General features: G+C 44.1%; 1 protein-coding gene across 3 annotated transcripts in view; it reads left to right on the top strand.

The window, feature by feature from the left end:
- LOC135909143 (phosphate-regulating neutral endopeptidase PHEX-like) overlaps positions 1-13,788 on the top strand; it is a 220,270-nt gene that overhangs the window by 43,737 nt on the left and 162,745 nt on the right. For all 3 annotated transcript variants that reach the window (XM_065440968.1, XM_065440978.1, XM_065440985.1), the window contains one exon: positions 7,834-8,117. In XM_065440968.1, coding sequence (XP_065297040.1) covers positions 7,834-8,117 — 284 coding nt within the window. The remainder of the gene's footprint in view (positions 1-7,833; positions 8,118-13,788) is intronic.

The raw sequence follows: 13,788 nt of genomic DNA, 5'->3' as shown, positions 1-13,788 counted from the left end.
ATTGACTCTTAAGCTGTTATAACACCTGGAGAAAAAGCGATGCTGCTTGTTTTTTTAACCTAGTGCGCATAAGCAGTTCTGTTGATATACCTGTTTTCACGTTTATCTTTCCAGTGATGTTTTGGTGTAAAATAAAACAAATTCATTTTCTCCTACAATGTCTAAATTACAAATTATTTCTTGCTGCTACTGGGAGAAAAGGTGTTGACCATATTTAACAGCAGCGCAAGAAAACTGAGTAAAGTAAAAACGGAGACACACACGAGCGCTACGTGTGACCTTTGTCTTTTTGTGCTGCACTTGAACATTTCCAGCTTTCAGCATACAGCCTAATTTTTGTTTTGAGACGAGCTGCATATTTGCATGATATTTGTTATTTTATAATTATTATGTGACGCGCGATAGGAAACTCAAACATGCAAGAAGTTCACATGAAAAATGGAGGCTAGTGATAAACAGTGGTCCAACAGGGAATATCGGCTGGAGTCAGCGTTTTTACGAAGAAAATTCTCTTCGTGAGGGCAGTTAATTGCCGCTCTCACGAAGAGAAATGCCTTTCAAAGCGTTGGCTTCAGCGACACTCCAGATTCGCCCATTATTTATCATGATAGAAAATTGTCTTTAGAGATCACACTTCTGTACAGTGGAACAGAAAAAAATTGAAAATAACAGAAAAACATCAACAAAAATACAACTTTTTTCTGTGCCTCAAAATGCGTAATTGTTTTACACATACATTCTCTGTAAAATAAAACAGGAAATATTATTAGAGTAACAGAAAAATGTTAAACAGGAAACGGAACGTTTCTGTAATAAAAAGCAGATTACTGTCTTTAAACACAAAATTTCTCATAATGTAAAATCAAAAGAACGTGTTCAATGACAGAAAGAGGAAAATTTGAAAATGGAGCTTTGCAGAAATTTTCTGGCAAGGCAGCTGCCAGAAAATTTGTTTTTCAAAGAAAATTTTTTTACAGTGTACTTCACACTCCCGCTCTGCTATGATACGGCGATCTTTCGTCACTAATTACAGTCACCTCGCTTCTGGTGCACCCATTTTCTGTCCTGCTTCGTCCAGTGCTTGGCTACTTATTGCGCCAAACTTTTCACTGGCACATTAGCGGTACAACGTAGTCTCCATGTGACTGAAGCCCAATATCCAGCATCTTAAAGGACGCCACGTAAGAAAAATTCGGTAAAATTGATGTTCCGGAGAAGTTCAGAATGTGCGAGCGATCTTGAAAGCACAATAAATAAATCAATTCATCGCTTTAGTCAAACACAAAAGAAGACACAGAATTTGACACAACAGGGGTGCTGCAAGGTAATTTAAAAAGTTGCAGTGACGTTTCACTTCGTGAACGTGGGTGACGCGCAAGCGTATGGATGCTATAGTGCGCACGATGCTATCGACCCTCGGTGTGACTTGACGCCTACACTGTCCTTATTGCAGATAGTACTCAAGACAGAGCTTGCACGGCCGGAACTATACGCAGCAGCAGCCGAAGTAGAAGGCCCCATTGTAAATATTCGCTTACTATTTAAATTACGTAGCATGGTGTCAGCGCACACAGGCAAACATGAACACTTCACAACACTTCACGCGGGCACTCACTGTCAAAACGCTGGCGTAAGGAAGCGCGGCAGGAGCAGCGGGCGAAGTGGCATTCGTGCTGTCCATCACTTCTACGCAATCTGAGTGGTGAGAACACAGCGCACGTAAAGCTACGAGCAGTCGGTCCACCTATATTGTGCCCCCCAAAGCAGATGCTTTCAAGATAAACCCCGCGTATCGTGGGTCCTTGAGATATGTCCAACCGCCAAACAAAAGGTTATTCCGAATGTTTCATTTCAGGAAGGCGCGTTGCCCACCTGCACTTCACTCCGGCTCGCAAACACGCATAAGACGTAAGTGCAGCGTGAAGAGCGTCATTAGTCCAACCGCACGAGCTACTGTAACTCACCTCGCCTATATCGCTGTCATTCATGCTTCGATAAGACAAACATATTTTAAGTCGACGCATCCCGAATCCGAAAAGCTGCCTGCGACCAACCCAGCTAGGTTTCTTTCATTTCGTACTTTGTTCTAGCTGTTAATGGTAGCTCACGGAGGCGAGCGCCGAGTGCGGAAGTGGCAGAGAAGGTGCTCTACGCTGTGTCGTCACCTGCCGAAAATTGCATGCCGCGCTGTTTTCTATTCCTAGAAAATTGTGTATGTGACGCCCAGCCATTTCCAACAGAGCAACATTGTTTCACAGCAACATTGTTTTGCGATGGGAGAATTCAGGTGAGGTACAGGGTGATTATGGAGATGAAGACAAGTTATTTTCTGCAGCAATTTATGAATGAATGAATGAATGAATTCATTCATTTATCGAGAAAAGGAAGGAGCAAACATCGGTGTCAGCACGTCTATACACATGTGGAAAGGAGTGGGGGCCAAAAAGAGAAGCTGGAGATGAATGAATGAATGCCTTCATTTATCGAGAAAAGGAAGGAGCAAACATCGGTGTAAGCACGTCTCAACACATTTGGAAAGAAGCGGGGGACAATAAGAGGAGAAGCTGGAGATGAATGAATGAATGCCTTCATTTATCGAGAAAAGGAAGGAGCAAACATCGATGTAAGCACGTCTCAGCACATTTGAAAAGGAGCGGGGGACAAAAAGAGGGGAAGCTGGAGATTAATGAATGAATGCCTTCATTTATCCAGAAAAATGAGCAGCAAACATCGGGTGTAAGCACGTCTCAGCACATTTGGAAAGGAACGGGGTACAAAAAGAGGAAAAGCGGGTGGCAGGCGAAGTCGCTGTTTCGGGTCGAGAGAATGTAAGCGAAAGATTGTGAAACTGGTTAAATTCTAGTGTAGATGTGTGATGTGGCGAGTAAATGATTGCAGTCACCACACAACATGTGTCATTTGCGGTAGTATAAGCACGCGCCATTCTTGGTAATAAACGTTTACTGAAAACCAATGTTGGCAATTTTTCATGGGGCCATACCTCGCCGCGTATTCCTTAGTGGAAGAGTCTGTAGATAACAACTACACTGTAGTGACAAGTTACGACCATACCGTGACGCTTGCGGTTACGGTTACCATACTCGTGACTCTAGCTATTGCGGGGATGCTATAAACATGGGTTTACTGCACAAATTAAAGAACATACAGTTTAGAACAGCGTTTCTCGCCTTATACATATGCTTGATCCAAGAACCATTGCTGCATGTTACGGTGCGCGTCCCTTCAAGACAGAGACGCGAACGCAAACATATGAACACGTAAGAAGACAGAGTGCCGTCTTGGGCCTCGTGCCAAACATATCCAAGCCAACAATATATTAGCAACCACGCTGTCGTTTCTATGCAAGGAGGTTATATACTTAAACTTCTGAAGTAGCGTAATGGTTAGCGTACCCAGCTCCACAATGCAGGATGCTCTTAATACATGGGCTCGAATCCCGGTGGTTTGCTTGTGAAGACAGCTTTCTATGTTCTCGCGTGACGGCGAAGCACAGAATGAGGCGGCAGCCTGACGACAGCGGTCGCCGTCAGCGTAACAGAATAAGCGGACGTTCAAGGTCACACCTAAAGCCGAAAGTATATTCGGAGGAAATCCAGTATGCTCCTGTCGACAAAAAAGAGTGATGAGTAACGAGTGGTGTTGTTGAGCGAGGCGGTAGACCTAGTGTCACCAAAGACAAGACCACGCTCCTATCCCGGTGATCAGCGGAAATGTACATTGACAGCATGTCATCTAGCGTGTAATTCATACTTCATTTATCGTTGCGTGTTGGTGTTGTGTCTCGCTCGAGCGAAAGCTTGCGAATAGGGGCATCAGAAGATGGAGTACTACGGTGTTTGTTGATCTTGTTCAGGATGACGTCAGCGTTTCACTCAGTGTTTATTTCTGAAAAATGAGTTGAAGTTACCTTATATTTGCATCGCAATGGCGGGTGTAATCTGGCAAAACTGAAAGCATTTCATTAGACGGTGCCTGAGATTACGTGCGACAATGACAGCAACAATACAACATTATTAAAGACTATAATTCGAGAACAAGTTCGCTTTTGAGTGCAGTGTAGTAAAAAGGAACTACCTCCACAGTAACGCTGTGAAGGGCACAAATAATGAACAGACTGAAAGAAAGAACAGTCTTGTAGGCCTGTAGTAAGCTGGATAGACCATTCGCGTCTTGACAACAGGATAACGTTGCTCCTGAAGGCAGAAACTCTAGTTGGCAAGTCGGTCAGTTGGCTCTCGCAGCTTAGAAATCCCGCAAAGGACGCGATGACGCCACGCCAACACGCAACTGTACGTCATCATATAAAGACAACTTTTTTAAAGTGAAGCTTTCTTTGCTTCTTCCTGCGACTTTTCCACTGTTGTCGTCGCTGTCTTGCACGGCGTGTCGGAGGGAAGTTCAGAGCGTGCATAGTCAGAGCGTACACAGAACGCTTCACTTACATCGATTCGCACATTGTGTCGGATCCGCATAATGTTTTACTGTGAATTTATACGCTTAAAAATGGCGCTCATTAATGCAATATTTTCATTCACAGTGATCAAAAGCGGGTGTCGTGTCCACGGTAGAATTAATTTAAATGGCTTCAATCCCTTTGCCATTACATCATTGCCAACTTCCGTGGGATCGTAGTCGTCAAAATGGGATACAAGTGATAAGGAAATCAATAGGTTGATCAATGGCAAGAAGGCAGAAGCTTGCACAAGACCTCAGGAAAATAAAATAACTTTTTGAGCAGTGTAGTCAGGAACCGTGATATATTGTTTCAACGTCTATTAAAAATCCTCAAAAAAATATGAACAGAGGCCGACAACAATGCAGACACTCTGGGAGAGGTGAAGCCGCTGGAAGTCTCAGGAGAGCATTAGCTTAAATGTAAAAGATGACCTAAAAATAAGAAACCATAACGTTGACAGAGTGGCCAGACTATGGCACAAATAAATTGTCTGTTGAAGCAGTTGAGCTAAGACCTGATGACGCGCAATAGGGCGATAATGTCGGCCGGTGTTGAAGGGAGGTCGAGTAGGTCCTGTGGCCGACGCCAGCACCCGGCAGCTGTCAGGTGACTACACGTATAAGCGAGATGCCTGGTCACCAGTCGTTACAGGTTGATTCGGGCGTGAAATGTTGGACGCGGACTCCATCACATTAAGTATAATGCACCCTACGGTGTCATTCTCCGATGGCTCGTGCCGATTCTCGCGCAATAAGGATGGGAACAAATTGTCTCACGTCTCCCGTGCCGACTGTCACCTTCTCCGAACTACCAATATTCCTTACTCGCCGTACTTGCTTAGCGGCTATGGGGTTCGGTTGCTAAGCGCGAGGTCGCGGGATTGAATCCCAGCCACAGCTACCGTATTTCAATGGGTGTGAAATGCGACACACCCGTGTACATTGGTTTACGCACATCATAAAGGATCCCGATGTTCCAAATTATTCCGGCATCCCCCACTACGGCGTGTCCCATAATTAGATCGTGGTTTTGGCACATAAAACCCCATAATTTATTATGTAACATTCGTTAAGTATGTCCTTGGCAGTTGCACAACTCTTGAATGCAAGTAAGTGTCAGGAGTTGTGCGCGAGGACTTTGAATATGTGGGTAGCCTTTATGGCATTCGAGACCTGCTAGTCTACATTGCGGCTATATTATATAAAGGCGGAACGACAGTATCGTAGACAATATGAAGAACAGCCAAATCCCGCATATATTACTGCACAATAATTTTAAATAGCAGTCTTCCTTTACGCATGTGGACAACTTTGATAGGAGACTACTTTGTGAACTGCAAGTACTATATATGTCATACCCAAAGGTATACCTGGCCCGGTGGCCAGTAAATGTGACGTAATATTGAGAGCAGCTTCGGCCATTGCATGCTTACCGACGACGACACAGAGACAGTTTGCTCAATTCTTGTGTCGTGGCTTTTGCCTCAAGGTGCAAAACCAACATATCCATGTATATATCTTAATACTTAAGCGCATCTCAATTTGCCGCTGCTACGGTAGCCCATGAGTGTGGATGACAGTCACTAGGGAAATAACTGGGGGCGCCTTAACGAAATCGATAGGTCAAAAACAAAAGCCGTCCACGACGGCGTCTCTTGTAAACGCTGTGCGATGTCCGTGTGCCGACTGAAGAAAGGCTGCCACGGAGTGCTTATTACGGTTACCCTAACTTGTTTACTCCGTAGCATCAAAAAGAAAAAAGAATGGAAAAGAGAAAAAAGAACCGTGTCCTAACCCACAATCAATCATCGCTCGTCGCGACTAAACACTAAACGCTCTTAGGATGATAAGTCATTTCCATTCACGAGCGGCTACGCCTTATCAAGAAGAGTGATAACGCCGGCTGGACAAGCATTGTAGCGAAGTTCAATGCGCAGGGATAGCTTGTAATTATTTTATTTTTGTTTTGTTGACGTCATCACCGCGTCACCGCGGTAAGCTTGAAAAGTTTAAGGTCAGTACGCCACGTGGTGGAACTCACGCGAACTAAACCCTCATGTCCAGAAAAGCTGGTTACGGTATACGTTGGTTCGCAAATGACGCGCATGTTCCTCACAAGTCGCATTTCACTCTTACTGCGCTTCATCCCGATAATTCTGAAACGATGCGCTGTTATAAGCACAAGTATTGGCAGAGCTTCGACAATATCCCGCGAGGCCCCTATTTACGCCACGCATTTTTAACTTTGTCCCCGTGTCACCCTTGACAACCCCGACATGCATCCCCCTCAAGATGGATAGGACTACCTCCAGGGGGTTTCTCCATTAGTTCCGTCCAAACTTTGAGACGACGTCTTAGCGCGCTTTCAAGCGAAGTTCCCTGCCATTTCTCCATCCATTCATTCTCCATCCATTCATTCTCCATCCATTCATTCTCCATCCATTCATTCTCCATCCATTTATTCTCCATCCATTTATTCTCCATCCATTTATTAGAGTTCGCTGTAAAACTATATTACAGCTAAACTACATATGGCTACGCTCCGGCGGTGGTCGATGTCCGTCATACGCGTCACGTCGACAGGCAAAAATTTTAGTCTCCAGTTGCTCGTGAATACTCTGTAGCTCTCAATCTAATGTAGGTATCTTGGGGAAAAAATCATACTGAAATTGGCCGCTAAGACGACTCTATCATTGCGCCGAATTTCATTTACTTGTCATAATTAGTTCACAGTGCAGTTTTAAACAGTATAGAATTTCCATCTGCTCTTAATAAAGTTGTAAACAGTATAAAATTCCCGTCTGCTGTTAATACACGACTCTCTACGGAAGGAGTACGGTTACATAACACGACTGCAACTCTTGCTTTATAAAAATTATCCCGAAACAAATACGAAAATTAGCTGCTAAGACGATTCTAACATTACACCGAGTTTCATCTATTTTTCACAATTACGTAGTTCACGGTGAAGTTGTAAATACTGTGGGATTCGAGTCTGCCATGCGGCTGTACTTGCGCACGTCACTACTTCATAAAACAATAAGAATAAATCACTCCACAGCCTAAAGACGTATTCGTTGTCTGTGTCTTCAAATAATAATAATAAGAAGAAGAATACCTACATACATTAATGCGTCGACTGAGGTAAAATACACCACAGCTTTGCTGTTCGTCCTTCCTTGCAGAGTGGAAGGGCTGATCAATATTCTTTTGCTGTGTTGTGCAGCGGCTTTTGGTGAGGATGCAGGTGGACACTTTCCTGGTGTTCGCCAGTTCTCGTGAAATGTGGCGAGCACTGGAGAATATATATATCCGAATTCATTGGGTAACGAACGTGCGATTCCCGTGGCACCGCAGGTGGCAGAGCCTAGGCGAGGCGCTCCGCTCCGGGCTGTCCTCGTTCGAACGTCGCGGCAAGAGTAGAGGCCGCTGGTGGCGGAGCGGAAGCACGTGGCGCCCCTACGACTACGGCCAGGAGGTGCGCATGTCGCTCGACTGGGCGGCCGACCCCTGCGATGACTTCTACCGGTTCGTGTGCGGCCGCTGGCGTAGCAGCCACCCGGGACTGGACAACGAGTTCTCACGCCTGCACACGGACCTGCTGTCGGACGCCATCCATAAGCTGGCGCTCAGCAGAAACAGTACGAACGAGCGCGTGCATCATTAAAACTTTTTTCTGGGCGAGCTGGTGCATACTTGACATAAAACCTGTTTACAGCGCAAACACATGCAACCACAAAGTAAGGGACAGGACACAAGCGCTGACTGTCAACTAACATTTATTAACGGAAGACGGGTGCCTTATATAAGGGGAAAGGCAGAAGTTAAAGGGGAAGGGAGTGATACAATCGGGGAAAATGACGATGCGCATCGATAAACGAACGTGCCAGCAGTCAACGCATTCAGGCGCGAAGAAACAAGAAAACGATAAAACTAGACAAACACTAACAAAAGACGAGGGTTACTAAGATACAATGAAATCAGAAAGCAGCCGCTTCCAAAAAATGAAGCTCTGCCGCAAAAAGCGATACAGAAGGGGTGCTTACGCACTTGCTGCCATATTTGTGTATGTAGAACGCTTCCAAACTGACGCGCGCCGTCGCGTCGGCACTCTTGCCGAGAATCTTCGTCTCTCCCAAACGAGCCTCGCATCCTGTGCATCCAATTACATGCGCGACCAAATGTGCGTACTTGTCCTTTAAGTTGCTTAAATTTCGGGCATGTTAGTATCCCTCGTCTTTTGTTAGTGTTTGTCTAGTTTTATCGTTTTCTTGTTTCTTCGCGCCTGAATGCGTTGACTGCTGGCACGTTCGTTTATCGATGCGCATTGTCATTTTTCCCGATTGTATCACTCCCTTCCCCTTTCACTTCTGCCTTTCCCCTTATATAAGGCACCCGTCTTCCGTTAATAAATGTTAGTTGACAGTCAGCGCTTGTGTCCTGTCCCTTACTTTGTGGTTGGATGTGTTTGCGCTGTAAACAGTTTTTATGTCAAGCCCGTGCAAGAGTGCAGGAAGCGCGCACGCGCGCATACATACACACACACACACACACACACACACACACACACACACACACACACACACACACACACACACACACACACACACACACACACACACACACACATCTGGATGGTATCCCTATTTCTATTCTTGGACGCTATATTCTGTGGACATCGCGGTACCGATGTATATAGCAGAGTGGGTGCGGGCCAGTTCGTGATCCATGATTTTGGGAATACACCGCAAGCAAAACACGAGACTTCGTGTTGTCCCCTTCTTCACGTCTCGTGTTTTGCTTTCGGTAACTTCTCAAAACCTGATGGATATTTTTCAGAAGTTCTTATACTCTAGTCAAGTACCAAGCTCGTGGAAAGCAGCTAAAGTTACCATTGTACAAATCGGGTGACAAATAGTCTTTCTCTAAACACTAATACCTCTGACTCCATATATGCTCGTGTAAAAGGCTAGAGCGTAGTATTCATAAGCACATTAGAGAACTCTCTGACTCAGCATTCTAGCCTCTGTACTGTTCTGTTCTACCTTACATGTAGTGCTGTAAAGAGATATTGAGGGGAAGATTGCCTCGGCTACTCCATTTACCTATGTTATGGAGCAAAAACTAAACGAATAAATGATTATGCTAATGCAAAAAACAAATGATTGAATGAACAATTAATGAATGAATGAACGAAATAAGAAATGTAAGAAACAAAGATAAAAACATGTCAACAGAGTTCACTGACGTCTGTCCATGTCCCTACCTGAACAATATATACGCTTTGAAGCCCTTATACTTTATTGCAAGGGTCCTTCATGCACTAAACGAATGTTCTGTCCAGACACACGCCTCCGTACCAGCGCCGTCCACAGTAGAGAGCTCGAGCGCGTCACTTCACACATATCTGAACAGCACTACTTATCTGCTTCAGCATGGTTTCCGTGACGGCGGCAGCGCTGTAACGCAAGTGGTTGATTCCATTCATGACATTTCTTCTATCTGGACAGGGGTAATCAAGTGGATGCTATCTTCATCGACTTTTTTAATGCCTTTGGTTCGTCGTTGTGTCTTTTGGTTCGTGTCTTCGTTGTCGCTCACAATTTGCTTGCTTTAATTCTGCTGATGCAGCTTTTGCTGCGCATCAATGGTCTGCCAAGTAACACCGCATCTAAAATCCGGCTTTGTGCTGACAATTATATCCTGTATGAAGCTATTAATTCCATTGATGACCATTGTCGTAGTCTTGAATCCCTTGTATCCTTTATCGCGTGGTGTGAAGCATTTTAAATTAATATTAAGTGCAGTAAAACAACTGCAATGCAATTTACTAAGAGACGTAGCTCATTCGTTTTTTAATGTTCCTTGAATGTAATTAGGCTAATATGAGTGTTCAGGTATAAGTGTTGAGGAGTTATTTTCACCGAAAATCTTTTTGGAACTAAGAAGAACTAAACATGTTGATAAGAAAGGACTTTAAGTGGGTTACTGCTCCGCACTTTAACTACGGCTCCACGCGATCCTAAGCTGCTCTTAAAAAAACATTAATTCACCCTTTTCTTGAATTCACCTCCATGGTTTGGTAGCCATACAAGCACTGTGAGATAGGTTCACTGGAATCTGTGCAAAGCAAATGTCTTCGCTTCATCCGCCATAATTACAGTCACCGTTTTTAATCGAAACAGGCACTGACTGCGGTCCCTGAATCTCGAACCACTCTTGCTGCTTTACCATATTGAATCCCTAAAGTTTCTTTACATCATCATTAACGCCGTCTCTCGCTTTTTATCTTATTTTTTATTGCCATCACCTTTTTCTAAAGAAATTTACACTCGTGGTTACCATGCTTCGAACCTAAAAACCTGTTTAGCTCATACTAAGACAATCAAATACAGCTCTTTTTTTTCACATACAATACTACACACTGGAATTCATCATCCGGTACAAATCGTTCCTATCGTTCCTGCCAGTTTTTAGTCGCCATCGGGGAGTACCTATCGAATTTGTAAATCGCTATGCCTATTTCTTTCTGTCCACTTGCCTGTGAAAATGTTTATTGGTGTTTTCCTTGTTTATGCAAATTTACTGTTCCCGCTCCTGCTATAGCCCTCTAAAAGGGCTACAGTGTCTGTAAATACACACACACGCACGCACGCACGCGCGCACACCCACAGACACACAGCATTTTACGGGACGACTGAGGCACGTCCACGCCGTCGCCGTCGGCACCGCAGTCCCGGGTGCGGTGGCCCATGCATTGCCCGCTCTGCCCGCGCGGCCGAGTGCATACTCGGCCGGCGTCATGTTTTAGAGGTCACGTGATCTGTAACGGGGGGCAGCATGGAGTCCTTCCTCCATGAGGGGGAGCCAAGAAATTTGGTGCCTTGATGTACCCCGTTTTCCCGCGCCCCCACTGTTTGGAGGTCACGTGATCTGCTGGGATATGGAGGCGCGGCAAATTTGCAATGGTGAAGGGAGCGGCAGCACGGAACATTTGGTTTGGGACAAGCAAGCACGCTGCCACATGTCGGCTTTCCTCCACACGCCAGCAATGCGACCTTGCGTTCTCCCGATCCTGGAGTGAACTCTGTTTTTGTGTCTTATTATGCACGTGACACCATGCTTGTATCTTTAATAAGCGAATGCTTGCCGCAATTTATATTGTCCGCGATACTACAATCTTTAATTCCAGTAACGGTCATGTAATTTTATGCAAAATTAAATTAGTCTTGTTGAAGTTCCATTGTTTTTTAATGTTTTTATTTAGTTTTCGTCACTGCGTTCACTTAATTTGTGGTCCGTATTTATGCTGGAAAGGAAACATTCGGGTAGAGGTGAGCGAATATCAATTTTTTTATGCAAGTTGAATACAAGCAGCCAGTGCAGAATATCGAATAGTCAAACGCAAACACGTATATATATAGCAGAAATAATTATTTCGGTATTGTTAGGTACGACCAGCAAAAAAGAAAAAAAGACAGCCAAGAATTTCAGAGGATAGGGATCTATTTTAAACACACGATCCCTAATTAAGTAAAAGAACTGTACAGGTAGCTTCTCTATAGTTTTAGAGCCTTGTTGCACACAAGCTTCCCAAGAATGAATGGCTGCTTTATGACCAGCTTTCCAGAAAGGTTGAAAAACGTTTGTCGAAAGAAATATTACAGGTTGTGGAAAAGGAAATTAAAATACTGTCGAAGAACTCGTACGCCGTATACAAATGTAAAAGGGCCCGGATCGATAGAAGCACCACTGGTTGTAGCGTAAAAGATAAAGGTGCTACATGATCGGGCTGCGTAAAGCACTACATTACAGAATACAAGGAAAAGTCGCAGCTTGTTGTGTAGACTTCCGCATCAAAACCGTAAAGAACGCTTGCATTACCCATTTCGTTTCTGCATTGCTTCGAATAATTTTTGTCATTGTTCCATTTTCTAAATTTGCGGTACCTTGCTTAGTAGGCGGAGAATACTGACCCGACTTCAACAGTGTGTAGTTGCAAAATACTTGATTAGTTTCAATATTCTGAATTATCAAATATTTCATTTTAGAATAAAAATATGGATAGCTAGTGTATATTATATTATTTTTATATGAAAATTCAAATATTTGCCGCCACATTTTGGGAGAAAACGAATATCAATATGCAGAAACCTCCTTCTATCCTCCTCATCCTCCTGCTGCAGCTACGGCTGCTGCTGTTGACGATGATCCTTAAAAATGGGCACGCATCCCCCTTGGTGGATTGGCCAAGAATCAGGTGGCTGTACCCTCAGTTATTAATTTAAACGAAAACGGCTGTAAGTGCATGGTCCAAACGGCATAACTTTTCGTCTTGTACGCTCAAGATGTACGAATTTGGTACACTCCCTTGCCGCCATGGTGCAGAACACCAAGGCCGCCAGATTTTATTGTTGCGAACGTTCGTCAGTGCCTCCATGCCTAGGAGGGTGGGGGGGTGGGGGGGCTTCATATTTTACAACGAAGCTGTTAACGGGAGTGTCGCAGCCGTTTTCATTCGGCGAAAGTCGGCGTGTTACGGTGTGGTCAGTATCAAATGTAAATGCAGAGAAAGATGTGTCCGAACCCCGTACTAGCTTTGAAACACAAATGATCAATGATTATAAAGTAAATGTTACCTCGCGTACATATAATTTATGTAGACAACCATTGATATGTGCGTTTTCTTAATCAGTAATCTATAAATTTTCTTTATCACATCGCCTCATGCCAGCTCCACGTTGGAGGTCAGCTAAGAGCTTGTACAGCTGCGAAACCTGACGCTTGCCATGACCGTGCTTAAACTCAAGAGCAGCGAGGCCGGAAACCAGCAAGCAGAACCCTAGTACCTCTAGCGTTTATGGTGTGAGGACTCCCTTGTACAGCATCGTTGTCTTTGATATATAAGTTGTGAGATTTGCATACATCTGTGAAGACTCTTTTTAATGCGAAGCATTGCTATCCTTACATCAGGCACATCGTGGTAGGTTTGTGTCGCGCATCGCCTAGGGCCTATTTATTATGAAATTACTTGTTCCATGCTGATTGATTGATTGATTGATTGATTGATTGATTGATTGATTGATTGATTGATTGATTGATTGATTGATTGATTGATTGATTGATTGATTGATTGATTGATTGATTGATTGATTGATTGATTGATTGATTGATTGATTCGTGGTTTTTAATGTTCCAAAGAAACATTGATGCTGGGTGCAGTGCATAGACCGCCCAGCAAGTTCCTTTTATGTCACATGGCAAACTCTGAGCGTGCATTCATGTGATGCGTTGAGATCCCTCCATGATCGC

This window comes from Dermacentor albipictus, chromosome 1, assembly GCF_038994185.2.
Source record: "Dermacentor albipictus isolate Rhodes 1998 colony chromosome 1, USDA_Dalb.pri_finalv2, whole genome shotgun sequence".
Classification (NCBI taxonomy): domain Eukaryota; kingdom Metazoa; phylum Arthropoda; class Arachnida; order Ixodida; family Ixodidae; genus Dermacentor; species Dermacentor albipictus.
This window is presented reverse-complemented; position numbering and strand designations above follow the sequence as displayed.